The sequence below is a fragment of the Lissotriton vulgaris genome, chromosome 11, assembly GCF_964263255.1.
Source record: "Lissotriton vulgaris chromosome 11, aLisVul1.2, whole genome shotgun sequence".
NCBI lineage: Eukaryota > Metazoa > Chordata > Amphibia > Caudata > Salamandridae > Lissotriton > Lissotriton vulgaris.
The window spans coordinates 601,050,872-601,071,472 of NC_141699.1; the positions used below are offsets into that span (position 1 = coordinate 601,050,872).

The 20,601-nt window shown below is 49.1% G+C and overlaps 1 protein-coding gene across 1 annotated transcript in view; it reads left to right on the forward strand.

Moving 5' to 3' along the window:
• Window positions 1-1,312, forward strand: part of LOC147683214 (growth arrest-specific protein 6-like) — a 250,454-nt gene extending 249,142 nt beyond the window's left edge. Inside the window, exon 8 of the mRNA XM_086943699.1 lies at window positions 941-1,312. Within this exon, the coding sequence (XP_086799825.1) occupies window positions 941-1,095 (155 nt within the window). The 3' untranslated portion in view covers window positions 1,096-1,312. The remainder of the gene's footprint in view (window positions 1-940) is intronic.
• The last annotated feature ends 19,289 nt before the right edge of the window (window positions 1,313-20,601 follow it).

The window sequence follows — 20,601 nt, forward strand, 5'->3', positions numbered from 1 at the left end:
AACGTGGACACTGTCACAAGGGGATATGGACACAAGGGTCCAACTGCAAACTGCCCCACACTGGTGGGTTGATAAATCCAAACCTGTAAAAACCTGTAGCGTGCTGAAAGACCCCACCAGTAAAGTACAATTATAGGTTTATGCCCATTGAATACGGAATAACTTTGTAGAACCGTTTTTTCTGGGCAAAATTCTGTATCCGCTTTTTCATGAAGCTGCAGCAGGATAGGGAGGGAGGAGGGTGATGGAGGACAGAGGAGACCCAGCTCCCCCATGACATGGCAGAGAGTCAGACGGGGCATTAAAGCAGGTCAACATTGGTTCCATTTTTCCTGAGCCTGGAACAAAACATATTTAAGCAGAGCAGAATTCCATACAGGAATTTCGCTCCACTTATAATTGGATGTGGGTTGGGGGGTGCGGGTGGTAAGGAGAGATGCTGACATAGAGACTGGGCAAGGAAGACAAAGACATTGGCACAGGGAGAGATTCATATGGACACTGGGCTACAGGGTCGCTTAAAACAGCCAGACAGACACAGCACCCACACTAAAACATTGAGCACCTGACATGCAGGCTGAAATTAGACTCATCCGCTGGTACCAGTGGGAAGATAATGGCAGCACTGGGATATTCATACTCAGGAAGTGACACTGACATGCCGGCCACAACTGAAACACAACACCCTTCACACGCAAACTCCACAGCTCTTGAGGAAGGCCATGTGGCCCGACCCTCAATCACAAGTAAAACCCACCTCCAGACCCTGCACCACAGCACATAGAAGGCTTGGAAAGTCCCAGTCCAAGATAAATGCCATGTTCAAGACAGCCATGCGGGGGGAGCTCTCCCGCAACCTTCACAACCAGGCCCCCTTGATCTGCACAATAACAACACCCTCCTCCAAAGTTCTGAAATTTTCATATTTCCTTTGTTACAGGTTCGGCTACTGAGGATTCCTATTTTGTTGGATGCCTGAAAATGGCTTTACAGGGTAAACTGGTGGAATTCGACGAGGCAAAGAATAAACATGGTCATATCCGTTCTCACAGCTGCCCCAAGGCCATACATGCAGAAGAATCGAGCAACCTCTGAGCAAATCCAAAGGTCTTCGTGCTTCTATAAAGGATGACCAGCCTTGGAAAAAAGCATCTTTCTATTTAGCCCTCAGCAATAGATGAGCCCGGCGTTTCTGTATCTTACATATCTGTAAAAGTTTAAATGCGACCAGTGGTATCAACTTCAACCTGTTTTATACACAGTAGTTTTTAATATATGCTGAAAACCTACCAATAAACACAATGTAACAAGAGAGCACTCTTGCGTTTTATTCAGGTTTGAGCGAGCACCTGTGTGGTGCTGTGCAGTTTTCTTTGTGCCTTCCAGTTGTGGCTGGTGCCACGCAGAGTGGCAGGGGAAATCAACTGCCATGGCCAGCTAAATGACCCACGCTGAGACAGGTAAGTGATGCTTAGATTCTTTATTGGTTTCTTGCCTCCTGCCCACATGCACGTCCGTTCCCCATACTCCTCGTCCAGTTTAATGCCCGCCCCACTCCCTGACCGGAAGTGGTGTCCGGTCTCTGTCCCCTCCCCTAGGTCAGGGTGCGGGGTCCTACTGCCCCTGACCCCAGGTTACTACATCTCCCCCTTTGTCACAAAAGAATGTGAAGAGAGAGAGAGCTAGATTTCGTGAGAGATATGGAAAATGAAAATAACGGAGAGACATGAAGTCATCCCCATGGCTACATTTCTTCGATCAGTCTTTTTGTCCTTTTGCTCACTCTTTTTGAACAAGTCCCTTCCTTTTCTTTCTGTGACTCCTCTTCTTGTCCTTCATTCTTGTCCGTCCATCTTCCTTCCTTGTCTGTTGCTCTTGTTCTCTCCTGTGCTCCTGTGGTTTCTGCCACAGCGTCCTCTCCGTCTTCGTCGATGGTCTTCACTCCTTTGAAATGAGAACTGTTTCTTGTTATTCGGTACAGGCCTGCTTCTACCGTGATCATTGGTCCTTTGACCTCTGTTACTATTTGCTGGTCTTTGGAGAATGGACTGTCAGACTTTCTACATTTCCCCTGACGCACCATCAATTGGTCTCCTTGCATAAGGTGCCCTGTGGTGCAATGTCTTCTGTCATCCGCTTATGCTTTCATCTTGTCTATTGTCTCCTGGTCCCCGGCGGCAATGCTGCTGTGTTCTGAGGGCCTCTTCGTTTCTAGCTGTGGTAGCCGTGTCCTGCTTGTCCTTCCCAGCACTAACTCAGCTGGACATCTTCCTGTGGTGCTGTGGGGGGTGTTTCTATAGTCTCGTAATACTTGATAGAGCGCCTGTCCTATGGAGATCTGCACCAGTTTTGCTCTTTGGAAAGCTTTCTTTATGTTGCCCATGAACCTCTCCACCATGCCATTCGCTTGTGGCAACAGGGGCTTTATCTTCCTGTGATGAATGCCTAGGTAAGTCATGAATTGTTTGAACTCCTCGCCTGAGAATGGAGGAGCGTTATCTGTCTTTAGTGTCTCTGGTGATCCCCAGGCTGCAAAGATGTCATCTAGTACTGGTAGTGTCGCCGTTGCTGTTGTCGATGAGGCGTGGCATACTGTTGGAAACCTTGAGTATTCATCAATGATCATGAGCAGATAGTTGCCCGTGTCTAACGGCCCATAGAAGTTTGCAGCCAACGTTGTCCATACTGCCTTTCGAAGTTCTGACATTTGTAATGGTTCCGGCTTTGCTGGCTGGCCTGTTGTTTGACAGATGTGACAGCTCATGATGGTGTCTTCTACCATTTTGTCTAGGCCAGGAAACCATACCTTCTCTTGCAGCATCTTCTTTGTCGCCACTATGCCTCTGTGCGCCTCGTGTGCCAAACTGACAGTCTGTCGACGCAGCCCTGTTGGTATTACTATCCTTGTTCCTTGCATTAGTATGCCCTTTTCAGTCTCTGACAGTTCATCGTGTATCTTCTTGAAGGCCATAATTTCCTCCATGTTGACTCCGTCCCCCATTGTGCAGTTGTTGTTGATGTGTCTCCATCCTTGCTGTCTTGTTGTTACTTTCACCGCTTGCATTGTGTCGTCCTTTTCTGTCTCCTGTTCAAGTACAGCCAGTGTCATAGGCAACGGCGTGTTCTGTCTTAGTACGAAGTAAAGATATTCTTCTGCCATTGAGGTCTTCTCTGGTGCCTGTGGTAAGGGGTGTCGAAACATGTAGTCAGCCGGGTTGTGTTCTTTGCCCGGCTTGTGCACTATCTCGAAATCGTAGTCCATCAGTCTTATGCCCCAGCGCTCAAAGCCAGGAGGAATCTTTGCAGTCGGATTGCCATATATTGTCACCAGAGCCTGATGGTCGGTGACAATGGTAAATTGTTTTATGTAGATTTATTTATAAAGAAACATGTGATAGTGTTCGCACGCCCAAACCACTGCTAAGCTCTCCTTTTCAGGTTGGGAGTATGCTCTTTCAACTTCAGACAGACTTTTGCTTGTGTATGCAACAATTTTTCTTGGTGAGTCTCTTCCTGGCAGGTGTTGTGCTAATACTGCCCCTAGTCCTGCCGGGCTGGCGTCCACGGTCAGCTCGGTGCATAGCAACGGATCGAAGTAGGCAAGGTGGTCAACGGCCATCACGGCTTGTCTGATGGGTTCAAATGCCCAGCCACACTCTTGTGACCAAATGAACTTCTGACCCTGCTTTGTCAGGTCCCACAGCAGTGTGCTCACAGTGGCAAAGTCTTTTATGTAGCGGGCACAGTAGCTAGCAAGACCAAAAAACAACCTCACCTCTGCAACATCTATTGGAGGATTCGCCTTGTTTATTGTCTCTACCTTGCTGGGGACTGGCCTCATTCCTTTTTGGGCGCATCTGACATTAAGTACAGTTGTCAGTCGTTCCGCCCTTTTTGAAGCGACTGTTCCTCCCGATTCACCTGAGGAGCTGCGATTTGCGGTCTCCATGAGCCTGGCATGCCTGCTTCTTGCTGCTCGCGGTCTTGCCAGTCTTCCTTGCTCATTTCTAAACTGTCTACTCATGCAGGCACTCGCAAAGTAATTGTCTCCGTTGCACTTTCTGCATTTCTGGCCCATTGCCGGGCATGCACCAACGTATGGGAAGTCTAGGCCACACCGGTAGCACGTTCCTTCTTGTCTTTTCATTGGCGGTGGCGGTGTGTTGTCTTTTTTCTTGCTGCTTCCCATTACGCAATTTGCTTGTTCTGCCCTTCTGTCTTTCCCTTGCTCCATCTCTTTGGCGTGTGTTGTTGCTCTTGCTTCTGCTCGGGCCATTGTCAGTATTTTCTCCAGCGTCGTTGGTTCCTTCAGAATACGTGTGTGGAGCTCCAAGGACTGGCAACCTTCGAGGATGCGCAGTCGTGTCGCTTGTTCATTGTCGAACTTGTTAAATTCGCAATACGTTACTATCTTTCGCAGTCATGTTGCGAAATCGTCGAGGGACTCCTCTGCTCATTGACACGCAGTGTTAAATGTGTATCTATCGAAGTCGATGTGTCTTTGCGGGTCGAACTTTTCTGTGACACACTGTATCAGTCCCTTGTACGTCACTGTTTTGTCGCTGGGGAAGGTAGTGAGCAGGTCTTCTACTTCATCTCCTGCTAGATTTAAGAAGAGGTCAATGTGTTTGGCCTCTGCAACGTCTGTGGCGCGCATGTAGCTTTCAAATTGCCGAATCCAGCATTCCTACCTGATGCCTGTCTGAGATTCCGATATGCTGAATGGTAGTTATTGCCTGTGCGCTGGATTTGTCACTTTCATTGGCCATTATTCTCCCTTTCCTTTGTTATCCTTTTATAAAATGTGTTCATTCTTTTCTTTTTGTGTTGCAATTTCCTTTTGATTCTTTATTTTCACCTTTTCTTTTGGCTTTTTGTTACTGCCTGTCTTCAAAATGAAGAAGGGTAAAGGTGCCTTCAAGGGAATTTATTTCAAAAGTGTTTCTGATTCAAAAATGATTTAAAGGATAAATTTTAGGTCAAAACATATACACAACATATAAACAACAGACACAAAGGTGTATTCAAAAGATATAGTTTTATCAAAAAGTCATTTGAAAAAGATAAATTCATATACAGATAAGTGAAAATACAGAAAATACTTAGGCCTGTGGGTACACACACAAATAAATTAATAAGTGACTCAACAGAACCTAAGAACACCTATCCCAAATCAAAATGAATCAAACAAGACAGGGATAAGATGAAAGGTCGACGTTTCGGTTTCCTAAATAGCAATTTGAGAAACCATCTTCAGGACTGATGTCAATTGTGATCTGTATAGAAAAGTTGCAATCTGAAATATAAATATTTACAGTTACAAGTGTATACTATATACAAACATTCATTACACCTTTGTGACACAAAAAACACTTAAAAACAAACAGAAATAGTACTACATACAAAGATGATGCTCTCATGTTTAAAAACTTGGGGTTTAACTCAGCAAATTCTTGTGTATCAACATGTATATAGATTGTATCATACCAGCGTATGTATCTATATTTCAAACGAGAGCCACATCAAAACTGATTTATTACTTAAGACTGTCTATAACGGTTGAGATAATATAGACAACAGATATAATTTCTCATTTGTATAAAAACCTTTTCTGGTATGTCATATGTTTCATTCAGGGAACTGGATTTCAAAAAACTATATTGAAAAAATACATTTAATCAAAAAAGCATTTATGCTTACAATTTTGTGCACAGAGCATGAAATACAGTGATTGATTACATTTCTTATTAGCCAAACGATCCAATGTCAAATTAGATTGAATTCAAAATGCTTAGTGGTTCATGCGGATGCTATACGAAGCCATTCTAAGGTATCAATAGATACAATTACCTCATTTGCAATGCTGCAGGTATAAGGTGGGTCTAACTCGATCACAGTATCGTGTGGGACAAGGTACTTGTGCTGCTCCTTAATATATGTATCTGAATTACTTGGTGTTTAAAAAAAGAGAGGTGGAGACAACAATAAGACACGGAGATAGTATTTTACCTATTTGTAAATCCAAGTGGCTCCTGTTTGTATCAATCGGGGTTATCAATTTTGTACAGCAACCTGGTGAACTGGAAATTAAAAACCTAATTTTAGAAGCTATCGATCTAGGAGTCTAACGTTCAATTTTGTGAGCATGACATAGAGGATACGTTACATACCTATAGTTCGGCAAAGGAGTGGATTAGTTGGTATCAGAAAGGAGTAATTTTCGTGAAACACTGGGATATTTGTACGGACAGTGCAGCACAGTCTGAAAAAATCATTAAGCCCACAATCTATTAGTTTAACGCCGGTGGACTAAAATGTCACAGTAGAAATAAAGATAAAAACGGATACCTAATTAAGCCGCAAGCGTGGAGTATTTAATTGAGCCGAAGCGTGGAATAGTTTTGAGCCAAACTTCAGTTAGACAAAAGGTGGTTGCTCTAAAGAAAAGAGAGAGATATTTATCAAAACTATGGGGTCACTGAAAAACAGTTGTACCTATAGGGCAAAGTGGCATCCGGCTTACCTGATCTCACGATTTCTAACGCTGTGCAATGCAGCATGCCACAGACTTGAAAGCGAAAAGCAATCGCTCTTTGGAGCCCTCTTATTTAACTCGCCGTTTGGAGCTCGAAATAGGACTGGATATTGGCGGCCATATTGAGCTAGTCAAATGAATCTCTTTACTATGGCATAAACGAATAAGGCAGCTAATTACAAGGACTGTGATAATCTGTATATCGAATTATATCATCATAGTTAATAGATGTATTGAGAATACAAAATTAAACTTGTAACTACAAGTCATATTAGCACTTATGTATCATATATAACATGTAAAGTAAAGAACGCATTGGTTTAGAAGTTCTATGGTGGACCATAGCGCTATGATTCACAAGATGATACTGTGATCTTTAAGTCGTTCATAGAGCATCCGCAATCTCTAGATGTTTATTATAGAAATATATATCATCATAAACACTTGTAAATGTATCATATGGTAAATACAGTCAATGTTACCAACATAAATTATATGTAATACAGTAGTGGCAACCATATTTACTGTGTATCACAATCAAGTAAAGGCAGATACAAATATGATTACGGCTAACAGGGGATTTAAGAAAGGCATGCTAAGGCATGCCACTCAGTTGCAGAATTGAGGCCCCTTCTAACCGTGTGTCAGGCCTTTCGTCGTTACTCCTCAGGATGGGTTTGATGCTGATATGGGGCCCACCTCTAGATCATCCCAAGTCTGGCTCTTTATACCTCAGACTATTAGGGAGATCAAGCGGGGGAAAAATACAGGTAGTCCGGAGGGGAACAGCTGGGCAACTGGAGCAGGAAACCTGTAACATATAAAACAGGGAATCAATGGAAGAGCGACTCTAACTCTAACTATTCTCTGCAATCAGTGGTATGTCCGCCACCCACCTGAAGAATCCTATAAGTGATGAGGAATGAAGAGTGACAGGTCAGGCGTCTTCTCAATTCCCAGATTGTCCTGCGCAAAAGATATAAAGAAGACCATAAATATGCCCCCTCTTTCCCACCACTAGGTAAAGGGTTTCAAAATCCCCTGATGTAAGGAAAACCATTCACCACATACCCTCTAAGAACAGGAAGATGACCTAAAATAATACTGAGGATGCCCTTCACTTGTCACAGTGTACAGAATATAAGAACTTTCCCCTCCGACAGTATGGTTAGTGATAGTACCGGCAGGCACTCCAAATACCCTAAGAGTTTCTCAACCACAGCAAACGGGAGTCAATTAGGGTAAATCCATACGTGATTACAGTAACTGAAATAATGCCCAGTTAAAGAAAGCAAAACGGATGATAAACACTCCTCTGCAGATACGTCTCTGCGAGGAACAGAAAGACCTCCTTTTCCTTGCAGCACACAGGAAAACAAAAGCGCCAATATCCTGAACAAACTTCAGACTCAGCCGAGTCGGAAGATAACCGGGAAAACAGCAACCCCAGTTCAGCACAAAATGAACGCCCCCCTATGCGCGGGGAAAACCTGTAGCTGGCACACTGAAGACGATGTGGGCGCTTCCTAAGCCCCTCCAATGTATCCACCAAGGTTTCGACAGAGCAAGAGTTCCCAGAACTCGAACGATCAGCAACTGATGCGGGCGCTTCCTAAGCCCCACCTGATAATCCAATGGATCCGCAAAGCTATCCGGCGCGAGCTTAACTACAGCCCGCCCGGAACGAGCACCAAAACACAGAACTGGTCGCGCAAACCACCAAGCCTCAAATCAGGAAGGAATAATCGGCAAGGTGTCTTCCGCTACCGCCAGGATATCCCGTTTCCCAGTCGCGCATCGTCATCTGACGCGCCGCGTTAGGAAACATGGGTAATGTAGTCTTTTCATGTTCAAGATAGGTTCACGATTGCAGGCAGTGATTTACCGGTGGCCGGGGAACCTGACAGAACACCCCCCCTTTACAAGATTCACTGACTGCCTCCAGGTTTACCAGGATGCGACAAATGAAATTTCTTAACCAGTCTAGGAGCATGAACAGCACCCGCAGGTTCCCAAGAGTCCTCTTCAGGCCCATAGCCCTTCCACGCCACCAGATATTGGAGCTGACCCTTCACCCTACGTGCGTCCAGGATGCCTCTCACCTCATACTCAACGTCCTGCTGCACTCTTACAGGTTCAGGGCTTTTAGCCCGAGGACCTTTTGCGGGCTTGAGCAGAGACACGTGGAAAACAGGATGTATCCGGAAATGTCCCGGGAGGCTCCGTTTCACAGCCACTGGGTTGATGTGACGTATCACCTGGTAAGGGCCAATAAACCTGGGGTTGAATACACTGTATTTGCGGAAGCGAATATTTCTAGTGGACAACCATACCCAATCTCCCTTGGCATACAGAGGACAAGCCCTCCGATGTTTATCGGCCTGTGCCTTGTATTTCCCTTTAGCTTTTTCCAGATTCACCCTTGCTAGCCGTACAGTTTCTCGTAACTGGACCAACCTAGACTGCAACTGAGGGATCGGGACCTCGGAGGATGAAACACTCAAAGGGGCAAACCTAGGGTGAAACCCGTAGGTGCAGAAAAACGGGGTATATGAAGTTGAAGAATGAACAGCATCATTGTAGGACACCTCAGCAGTCCACAACCAATCAACCCAAGCCTCAGTAGTGGTATCCACAAAGCATCTCAAGTATTGCTTGAGTGTTTGGTTTAACCTCTCGGTTTGCCCGTCAGTTTGGGGGTGAAAGCTGGTGGACAAGGAAGGGGCGATGCCCAACCTATTACACCACACTTTCCAAAACCTAGCGGTGAACTGGGCTCCCCTGTCTGAAACTATGACTTTAGGCAATCCGTGTAACCGAACTACATGAAGGAGTAATAGGTGAGCAAGTTGGCTGGCAGTTGGGACCCCTTTGCATGCAATAAAATGACCTAGTTTGGTTAAATAGTCCACGACTACCAATACCGCAGTCATCCCCCGATCTTTAGGAAGACCCACCACAAAGTCCACAGAAAAGCTCTCCCAAGGACTCACAGGAGTAGGCATGTTTTGCAAAAGTCCTTGTGTTGGACGATGGTCACTCTTGGCCTTAGAGCAGGTGTCACATCGCTGAACCCATGCAAAGACATCAGGACGGATGGTAGGCCACCAATACATACGTAGCATCTTCTCCAAGGTTTTCTTTCCTCCTGTGTGTCCAGCGCATGGTAGATCATGACACCATTGAAAAGCTTGTCGTCTTAGAGCTACAGTAGGCAGTAGTAGCTGGGATCCTTTTCTCGGCAAACCTTGTCGCATTTTCCACTCCGGATGTAGGCGAATCCAGGTCTTCCAGATAAAGGTTTGCATCCCTCTTTTTACCTTGTGAAGAAACTCCTCAGTGTGTATAGTCCCTATCACTTTCTTGGGGTCAATGATGCTTTTCTCTTGTACAACCTCCATGGCGGAGCTGTGTTCCTGACGCGAGAGTGCATCAGCCTTCCGATTATCACAACCCGGACGGAATGTCACCATGAAGTGGAATTCGGCAAAAAACAGCATCCAACGTAGTTGTCGAGGAGTAAGGTGACGAGCAGCTCGCATAAACTGTAAATTGCGGTGATCGGTGTACACCGTGATTTGTTGTGAGGCTCCCATCAACCAATGCCTCCATTCTGCGAAGGCATCCTTTATTGCTAGCAGTTCTTTTTCCGCAATGGTGTAATTACGCTCCGCGCTGTTTAGTTTTCGAGACATGAAGGCAATGGGATGGAGATGACCTGTACTTTCATTCCGTTGGGAGAGCACCGCGCCAACAGCTACTTCGGAGGCGTCTGCTTCCACCACAAACGGGAGGTTCGGATCGGCGTGGGTTAGCACAGGAGCAGTCGTGAAAGCAGTTTTCAATTGTTCAAAGGCTGTCTGTTCCGCCAAACCCCACACAAAAGGAGTGTTCTTCCTGGTGAGCTTAGTAAGCGGAGTCACCATGTCCGAGAAGTGTGCAATGAACCTCCTATAAAAATTCGCAAAACCAAGGAGTCTCTGGATGTCTTTGATGTTGCGAGGTCTTGGCCATTCCACGATTGCCCGTACCTTTCGGTCAGCCATAAGTTGCCCTGAAGGAGTGAGCATGACTCCAAGGAATTCAACAGTGGTGACATGGAATTCACACTTCGTTAGCTTACAATATAGATGGTTCTGTTGTAAGGCGCGAAGGACTTGGCCGACATGTCTTTGATGTTCCATTTCTCCATTTGAGTAAATCAGAATATCATCAATGTAGACGACCACAAAGATGTCTAAAAAGTCTCTCAAAACCTCATTCAAAAAAAATTGAAAAGAGGCTGGGGCATTGCAGAGCCCGAAGGGCATCACCAAGTATTCAAAAAGTCCGTACCGCGTTTTAAACGCGGTCTTCCACTCGTCGCCACTTCTTACTCGTACCAGATGGTAGGCTCCCCTGAGGTCCAATTTGGTGTAAATATTGGCAGATCGTACTTGCTCCAATAATACTGGTATCAAGGGGAGCGGGTACTGGTTTTTGATCGTGATGGCATTCAAAGCCCTGTAATCGATGCAGCATCGGAGTTCCCCATTTGCTTTCGGGATAAAAAACAGCGGGGAAGCTGCTGGGGATCTGGAGGGACGAATGAAACCCAATTTAAGTAGGTCATCCAAATACTCCCGGAGGTGTGCATTTTCAGGTTGCGATAAAGCGTAGATCCTACCACAAGGAACCACAGACCCTGGCGTCAAATCAATACGGCAATCGTATTCGCGATGTGGAGGGAGGACTTCTGCCTTTGCTTTGCTGAATACCTCCTCATACTCACGATAACACTGTGGTAACTCTACTTCCTTCTCCGCGGCCGTGGAAATGTAATGAGTAGAGGCTAAGGACATGGAAGGTCGAGGCGTCTCTCTTAGGCAATGGGTTTGGCAATAGGTGGAATGAAATTGCACTGACTGATCCGTCCAACTAATGGTGGGCTCATGTTTTTTCAGCCACGGAAGTCCCAAAATAACCCCGTAGGTTGGGGCATAAATGAGGTTGAATGTTATGTTTTCTGTATGGTAATCCCCATACCACATCTCATATTCTGGCGTATGTTGGTTGATTGGACCAGATTCCAGTTCATGTCCGTCAACCGCAAACACTGCCTCAGGAACGGATTTGGTAACGGGAACTACCCCCAACCGCCGGGCTTCTGCTAGGTCCATAAAGCAGCCAGTGGCTCCAGAGTCTATCATCGCTCGAATGGTCTTGGGGGAGTTGTCTATCCACAACTCCAGGGTCAGGAAGAACAGGCGGTTTTCTACATAGTCTTCTTCTGTTACTGAAGGGATGAAGTGAGTGCTCGAGTTTCTCCCTTCTGCTAAACTCAAGCGTTGGAGTTTTCCGACCCCTTCTCCACTGTGGATACTGCTACCTGTCCTGAACGATAACGACCGCCCTTAGGTTTCACAGGGCATTCCCTTAAGAAGTGTCCTTTCTTCCCACAATAGAGGCAGAGCCCAAACTTACGGCGATGCTCTCTTTCACTCGGGGTTAATGATGCCCGTACAACCCCAATCTCCATGGATTCTACTTTCCCTTCAGATTTTTCCCCAGTGACGGTCTTTTCACCCAAGAGGACTGGGCGGTCCTTTCTGCTTTGTTCTCCTTTGCGTTCTCGAAGTCGGTGGTCCAAACGTAGAGCTAAATCAATAAAAGCAGCGCACGTCGTAGGTTGGGGTTCGACTTGAGCGATAACATCTTTAAGATTTTCTGTGAGTCCCTGGTAGAACAGAACCATTTGTTTTGCTTCAGGCCAATCGGTTTCAGCGATTAACCTCCTAAAGTGGTTAAGGTAGGTAACCAAATCGGAGGAGCCCTGTTTCAGCACAAGCAATTCTTTATCCGCTGAAAAAGTTTCAGCCCTCCGGTCAAAGGTCTTCTCAAACTCAGTTCTAAATAGCTCCCAATCATACAGAATAGCATCATTATTCTTCACTATGGGAACTGCCCACTGAGCTGCCTCTCCCCCCAGGTACGAGATCAAAAAGGAAACCCTGGATTGGTTAGTCAAGAAACACTTCGGTTTACACGTGAAGTGCAACAATACTTGGGTCATGAACACCTGTACCTTTTTCCTATCACCTAAAAACCGTTCAGGGGGGGCTAAGGGAACAGGAGAAGGCATTTCCACCACTACTGAGCTACTGAGGCAGGTGGAGAGGCGGAGGCCCCTGCATCAAACGGGTTACGCTGCGCGGCGTCAAACCGAGCCTGCAGTGCGGCTGTCTCTTGACGGGAGGTGGCTAGTTCCGTTTGCACTAAGGCCAGTGCTGCTAGAACATCATCTAAGGTGGCCATCCTTTGATTCAATCCCACCAGGAGGAGAAGAACTCGTGGGCCGATTATTCTGTCAGGCCTTTCGTCGTTACTCCTCAGGATGGGTTTGATGCTGATATGGGGCCCACCTCTAGATCATCCCAAGTCTGGCTCTTTATACCTCAGACTATTAGGGAGATCAAGCGGGGGAAAAATACAGGTAGTCCGGAGGGGAACAGCTGGGCAACTGGAGCAGGAAACCTGTAACATATAAAACAGGGAATCAATGGAAGAGCGACTCTAACTCTAACTATTCTCTGCAATCAGTGGTATGTCCGCCACCCACCTGAAGAATCCTATAAGTGATGAGGAATGAAGAGTGACAGGTCAGGCGTCTTCTCAATTCCCAGATTGTCCTGCGCAAAAGATATAAAGAAGACCATAAATATGCCCCCTCTTTCCCACCACTAGGTAAAGGGTTTCAAAATCCCCTGATGTAAGGAAAACCATTCACCACATACCCTCTAAGAACAGGAAGATGACCTAAAATAATACTGAGGATGCCCTTCACTTGTCACAGTGTACAGAATATAAGAACTTTCCCCTCCGACAGTATGGTTAGTGATAGTACCGGCAGGCACTCCAAATACCCTAAGAGTTTCTCAACCACAGCAAACGGGAGTCAATTAGGGTAAATCCATACGTGATTACAGTAACTGAAATAATGCCCAGTTAAAGAAAGCAAAACGGATGATAAACACTCCTCTGCAGATACGTCTCTGCGAGGAACAGAAAGACCTCCTTTTCCTTGCAGCACACAGGAAAACAAAAGCGCCAATATCCTGAACAAACTTCAGACTCAGCCGAGTCGGAAGATAACCGGGAAAACAGCAACCCCAGTTCAGCACAAAATGAACGCCCCCCTATGCCCGGGGAAAACCTGTAGCTGGCACACTGAAGACGATGTGGGCGCTTCCTAAGCCCCTCCAATGTATCCACCAAGGTTTCGACAGAGCAAGAGTTCCCAGAACTCGAACGATCAGCAACTGATGCGGGCGCTTCCTAAGCCCCACCTGATAATCCAATGGATCCGCAAAGCTATCCGGCGCGAGCTTAACTACAGCCCGCCCGGAACGAGCACCAAAACACAGAACTGGTCGCGCAAACCACCAAGCCTCAAATCAGGAAGGAATAATCGGCAAGATGTCTTCCGCTACCGCCAGGATATCCCGTTTCCCAGTCGCGCATCGTCATCTGACGCGCCGCGTTAGGAAACATGGGTAATGTAGTCTTTTCATGTTCAAGATAGGTTCACGATTGCAGGCAGTGATTTACCGGTGGCCGGGGAACCTGACACCGTGTCAGTGAGGCAGATGAGTTTGCCTTCTCGTAATGCAAGGATCCTGTCGATGTTATTCTGTCTTCTATTGGGTTTTAACACTTCAAGGACCCACCACAACATATCTGTTTCCTTGTGACCCAATTGCAAATAGTGTTCAACTAGTGGCGCAGTTTCTTTTTTGCAACGTATCCGAGATTGATGTTGCAGGATTCGTTTTTTAACGGGTTGAATGGTTTCACCCAGATAGTGTAACAAGCATGGGCATTGAATGCAATAAACCACGTTCGGAATATTACAATTAGAGAAATTTTTGGCTGTGAAATTAATATCATTGATTTTACAAGTTTTAACCGTTTTGGTGGTGGCGCATGCCGTTCATAATTACCCAAGCCCTCAAGGGTATTTTGGGTTGCTCACTTTTTGTTGATCATGTCTTCAAAATGGCCACCTGGCTCTCTCCAGCCTCAGATTCGCCATCCAGCCTGACTGTACGATGCCCGCCGGTACTTCTATTGGCTAGATTTGCTATCTATTGCATTGCCTGACTTCAAAATGGCCACCAGGCCTTCCTCAACTTTTCATTGACTGTCCCGCCTGACTTCAAGATAGCCGCTGAGCTCTCACTAGATTTCAAATAGAATCTCAACGTGGGACGCTCAGGCTCTCGTTTAGTCGGCGGCCGGCTTTTCCACGATCGGGTGCTTATTTGGCACTTCCTTCACTTCACTCTCCTTGATGTGGCCGGGGTGGACTCCTGATGTCGCCGTGGATTCCGCACATGGACCTCAGTGGGCTCTTTGCTCCGTTTCTGTCGCGATCGGGATGGGCTCCCGATTTCGCGTCTTCTCTTCTTTGGGGCCCGATGGACCACGGTAGGCTACTGGTTTTCGTCTTCTTCTTGGCTCCCGACATCGTTTCATTGATCAGCGGACTAGGGTGGGCTGCTGGTTCCACGTGGACATGGTTGTGAGGTTGCTTCTCATGGTGGCTTCATAACCCACCTGCTCGTCGCCAGTTGTCGTGTCCAGTGAAATGACCCATGCTGAGGCAGGTAAGTGATGCTTGGATTCTTTATTGGTTTCTTGCCTTGTGCCCACATGCACGTCCGTTCCCTTACTCCTCGTCCAGTTTAATGCCCGTCCCACTCCCTGGCCGGAAGTGCTCTCCGGTCTCTGTCCCCTCCCCTAGGTCCGGGTGCGGGGTCCTAGTGCCCCTGACCCCAGGTCACTACATCAACGACGACGAAAATACATTAAAAAATAATAGAAAACGTACCTGCTGCTCTTCTGCTCCTCTCTGGCTCCACACAGGTTCCCAGACTCCCAGACTCCCTCACGCCCAATCCTGACGCTGCTCTCATGGTGCATGAGAGCAGCATCAGGATTGGCCTGAGCGGCCTGGATGTATGCTCCCAGAGAGACTGTGAGGCCTGTGCCTGCTGTCTCCAACCCAGCAACACAGCTTGGGTTGGAGAAAGCTCAGTGTGCATGTTGGTTTCGCCGCCCTAAGACGGCTAGCCAAACCCACATGCACACTGACAGGAGTGCAACTGCTCCCATCCGTGACTTTCATCCTCATGGCCCCGCCCCCATGACTCAGCTCTTAGAACTTGAAAAATAAAATGATAAGAAACCTGTTTTATTTTCCAACTTTTGTTGCTGCTGGGGGGGGCACTCCTCTGGCATAACGGAGGAGCCGCCACTGGTGCCTTCACTCTTTTTTAATGGTAAGAAATTGATGCAATGCTTTGCGTCACATGCAGATCCTTAGTAAATAACCCCTAACGTGAGCACCGCAACTGCTAATTTAAAACATTGGGGCAGACTGCAAAACATAGCTGACTGGCACTAATACAAGTCCTTGGTAGTACATAAGGCAGTGCCTGGTGCAAACCTCTTTTACCACAGTATTATAAAAGCAGATATGTGGCGGTGGTAATGTGTGGCTAGCATGTTTGTGCACATTTGTTATGTTGCATTTTCTTGTGATAGTGATGTTTGTGTTTTTTTTTTGCAGTTGCTCTTTTGTGCTGCATTAGTGAATCGTGTTGTCATGTTGTTGTTTTGTGGTCGATGTGCTGCATTCTGTTTTGACTGTTGTATTGTGTTGTTATGTTTTGTGTTATGTTGTTTAATTTTGACATATCAATGAAAGCTACATTTCCAGTCAAACGCTGTACCTCAAGGTTCCACCGACAACTAGAAACCCTTTACAGGGGCGTAACAAACGCCCCTGCAGCCCCCGCAGTGCGGGGGGCCTCACTCTCTACAGTTAATGAAGGGGCCCCCAGAGGGCCCCGGCCCCCTCAGCTCTTCTGAGAGCTGTGAGAGAGGTCTGCTGAAGCAAGCCTCTCTCCCTCTGCGTCTGAAGCAGGTGCTGCAGCCTGCTCGGAGCCCCTCGCCTCCTCCCTCTGACTGAAGTGAAACAAAGTATCAATATACATTGTTTCTCTTCAGTCAGAGCCAGAGGCAGTCCTAAGAGGATGGGGGCGCCAGAGACAGCAGTCTCCACTGCTCCTCTGAGGCAGCACAGAGCCCAGCCCCCACTCTCTCCTATAAAAACAAAGCCCACCCACAAGAAAAGAGAAGAGACAGGGACACAGAGGGGGTGGGGGCCCCACCCCACAAGAGAAGAGAAGAGACAGGGACAAGGATGGGACGGGGCCCCACCCCACAAGAGAAGAGAAGAGACAGGGACAAGGATGGGGTGGGTGGCCCACCCCACAGGAGAAGAGAAGAGACAGGGACAAGGATGGGGTGGGGGCCCACCCCACAAGAAAAGAGAAGAGACAGGGACAAGGATGGGGTGGGGGCCCACCCCACAAGAAAAGAGAAGAGACAGGGACAAGGATGGGGTGGGGGGCCCACCCCACAGGAGAAGAGAAGAGACAGGGGCAAGGATGGGGTGGGGGCTTCACCCCACAAGAGAAGAGACAGGGACAAGGATGGGGTGGGGGGCCCACCCCACAGGAGAAGAGAAGAGACAGGGACAAGGATGGGGTGGGGGGCCCACCCCACAGGAGAAGAGAAGAAACAGGGACAAGGATGGGGTGGGGGCTTCACCCCACAAGAGAAGAGAAGAGACAGGGACAAGGATGGGGTGGGGGGCCCACCCCACAAGAGAAGAGAAGAGACCGGGACAGGCCCCCATCCGAGAAGAGACAGGGACAATGATGGGGTGGGGGGCCCACCCACAAGAGAACAGAATAGACAGGGACAAGGATGGGGTGGGGTGGGGGGCCCACCCGAGAAGAGAAGAGAAGAGAAGAGACAGGGACAAGCCCCCATCCGAGAAGAGACAGACAAGGATGGGGTGGGGGGCCCACCCCACAAGAGAAGAGAAGAGACAGGGACAAGGATGGGGTGGGGGCCCCACCCCACAAGAGAAGAGAAGAGAAGAGACAGGCCCCCATCCGAGAAGAGACAGGGACAAGGATGGGGTGGGGGCCCACCCACAAGAGAACAGAAGAGACAGGGACAAGGATGGGGTGGGGGGCCCACCCCACAAGAGAAGAGAAGAGACAGGGACAAGGGTGGGAGTGGGGGGCCCCAGACAGAGTATTCTCCAGAGCAAAGCTCACATGAGAAGGGACGAGGCAGCAAAATGGTGCCCTCAGGTAAGCACGCTTGTTAGAACACACCATGGGCATCCGCAGGGAGAGGGAAATGGGGGGCCGAGAAGGGTGCAAGGCAGAGGGGGAGAAGGGTGCAGGGCAGAGGGGGAGAAGGATGCATGGTAGAGAAGGGTGCAAGGCAGAGGGGAGAAGGGTGCAAGGCAGAGAGGAGAAGGGTGCAAGGCAGAGAAGAGAAGGGTGCAAAGCAAAGAGGAGAAGGGTGCAAGGCAAAGAGGAGAAGGGTGCAAGGAAGAGAGGAGAAGGGTGCAAGGTAGAGAAGGGTGCAAGGCGGAGGGGGAGAAGGGTGCTAGGTAGAGAGGAGAAGGGTGCAAGGCGGAGGGGAGAAGGGTGCAAGGCGGAGGGGAGAAGGGTGCAAGGCAGATAGGAGAAGGGTGCAAGGCGGAGGGGAGAAGGGTGCAAGGCAGATAGGAGAAGGGTGCAAGGCAAAGAGGAGAAGGGTGCAAGGCAGAGAAGAGAAGGGTGCAAGGCAAAGAGGAGAAGGGAGCAAGGCAAAGAGGAGAAGGGTGCAAGGCAGAGAAGAGAAGGGTGCAAGGCAAAGAGGAGAATGGTGCAAGGCAAAGAGGAGAAGGGTGCAAGGAAGAGAGGAGAAGGGTGCAAGGTAGAGAAGGGTGCAAGGCGGAGGGGGAGAAGGGTGCAAGGTAGAGAGGAGAAGGGTGCAAGGCAGATAGGAGAAGGGTGCAAGGCGGAGGGGAGAAGGGTGCAAGGCGGAGGGGAGAAGGGTGCAAGGTGAAGGGGAGAAGGGTGCAAGGCAGAGGGGAGAAGGGTGCAAGGCAGAGGGGAGAAGGGTGCAAGGGAGAGAGGAGAAGCGTGCAAGGTAGAGAAGGGTGCAAGGCAGAGGGGGAGAAGGGTGCATGGCAGATAGGATAAGGGTGAAAGGCAGAGGGGAGAAGGGTGAAAGGCAGAGGGGAGAAGGATGCAAGGCAGAGGGGAGAAGTGTGCAAGGCAGAGAAGAGAAGGGTGCAAGGCAAAGAGGAGAAGGGTGCAAGGCAAAGAGGAGAAGGGTGCAAGGAAGAGAGGAGAAGGGTGGATGGTAGAGAAGGGTGCAAGGCGGAGGGGGAGAAGGGTGCAAGGTAGAGGGGAGAAGGGTGCAAGGCAGAGTGGAGAAGGGTGCAAGGCGGAGGGGAGAAGGGTGCAAGGCAGAGGGGAGAAGGGTGCAAGGCGGAGGGGAGAAGGGTGCAAGGTGGAGGGGAGAAGGGTGCAAGGCAGAGGGGAGAAGGGTGCAAGGCAGAGGGGAGAAGGGTGCAAGGCAAAGAGGAGAAGGGAGCAAGGCAAAGAGGAGAAGGGTGCAAGGCAGAGAAGAGAAGGGTGCAAGGCAAAGAGGAGAATGGTGCAAGGCAAAGAGGAGAAGGGTGCAAGGAAGAGAGGAGAAGGGTGCAAGGTAGAGAAGGGTGCAAGGCGGAGGGGGAGAAGGGTGCAAGGTAGAGAGGAGAAGGGTGCAAGGCGGAGGGGAGAAGGGTGCAAGGCAGATAGGAGAAGGGTGCAAGGCGGAGGGGAGAAGGGTGCAAGGCGGAGGGGAGAAGGGTGCAAGGTGAAGGGGAGAAGGGTGCAAGGCAGATGGGAGAAGGGTGCATGGCAGAGGGGAGAAGGGTTCAAGGGAGAGAGGAGAAGCGTGCAAGGTAGAGAAGGGTGCAAGGCAGAGGGGGAGAAGGGTGCATGGCAGATAGGATAAGGGTGCAAGGCGGAGGGGAGAAGGGTGCAAGGCGGAGGGGAGAAGGGTGCAAGGCAGATAGGAGAAGGGTGCAAGGCGGAGGGGAGAAGGGTGCAAGGCAGATAGGAGAAGGGTGCAAGGCAAAGAGGAGAAGGGTGCAAGGCAGAGAAGAGAAGGGTGCAAGGCAAAGAGGAGAAGGGAGCAAGGCAAAGAGGAGAAGGGTGCAAGGCAGAGAAGAGAAGGGTGCAAGGCAAAGAGGAGAATGGTGCAAGGCAAAGAGGAGAAGGGTGCAAGGAAGAGAGGAGAAGGGTGCAAGGTAGAGAAGGGTGCAAGGCGGAGGGGGAGAAGGGTGCAAGGTAGAGAGGAGAAGGGTGCAAGGCAGATAGGAGAAGGGTGCAAGGCGGAGGGGAGAAGGGTGCAAGGCGGAGGGGAGAAGGGTGCAAGGTGAAGGGGAGAAGGGTGCAAGGCAGAGGGGAGAAGGGTGCAAGGCAGAGGGGAGAAGGGTGCAAGGGAGAGAGGAGAAGCGTGCAAGGTAGAGAAGGGTGCAAGGCAGAGGGGGAGAAGGGTGCATGGCAGATAGGATAAGGGTGAAAGGCAGAGGGGAGAAGGGTGAAAGGCAGAGGGGAGAAGGATGCAAGGCAGAGGGGAGAAGTGTGCAAGGCAGAGAAGAGAAGGGTGCAAGGCAAAGAGGAGAAGGGTGCAAGGCAAAGAGGAGAAGGGTGCAAGGAAGAGAGGAGAAGGGTGGATGGTAGAGAAGGGTGCAAGGCAGAGGGGGAGAAGGGTGCAAGGTAGAGGGGAGAAGGGTGCAAGGCAGAGTGGAGAAGGGTGCAAGGCGGAGGGGAGAAGGGTGCAAGGCAGAGGGGAGAAGGGTGCAAGGCGGAGGGGAGAAGGGTGCAAGGTGGAGGGGAGAAGGGTGCAAGGCAGAGGGGAGAAGGGTGCAAGGCAGAGGGGAGAAGGGTGCAAGGCAAAGAGGAGAAGGGAGCAAGGCAAAGAGGAGAAGGGTGCAAGGCAGAGAAGAGAAGGGTGCAAGGCAAAGAGGAGAATGGTGCAAGGCAAAGAGGAGAAGGGTGCAAGGAAGAGAGGAGAAGGGTGCAAGGTAGAGAAGGGTGCAAGGCGGAGGGGGAGAAGGGTGCAAGGTAGAGAGGAGAAGGGTGCAAGGCGGAGGGGAGAAGGGTGCAAGGCAGATAGGA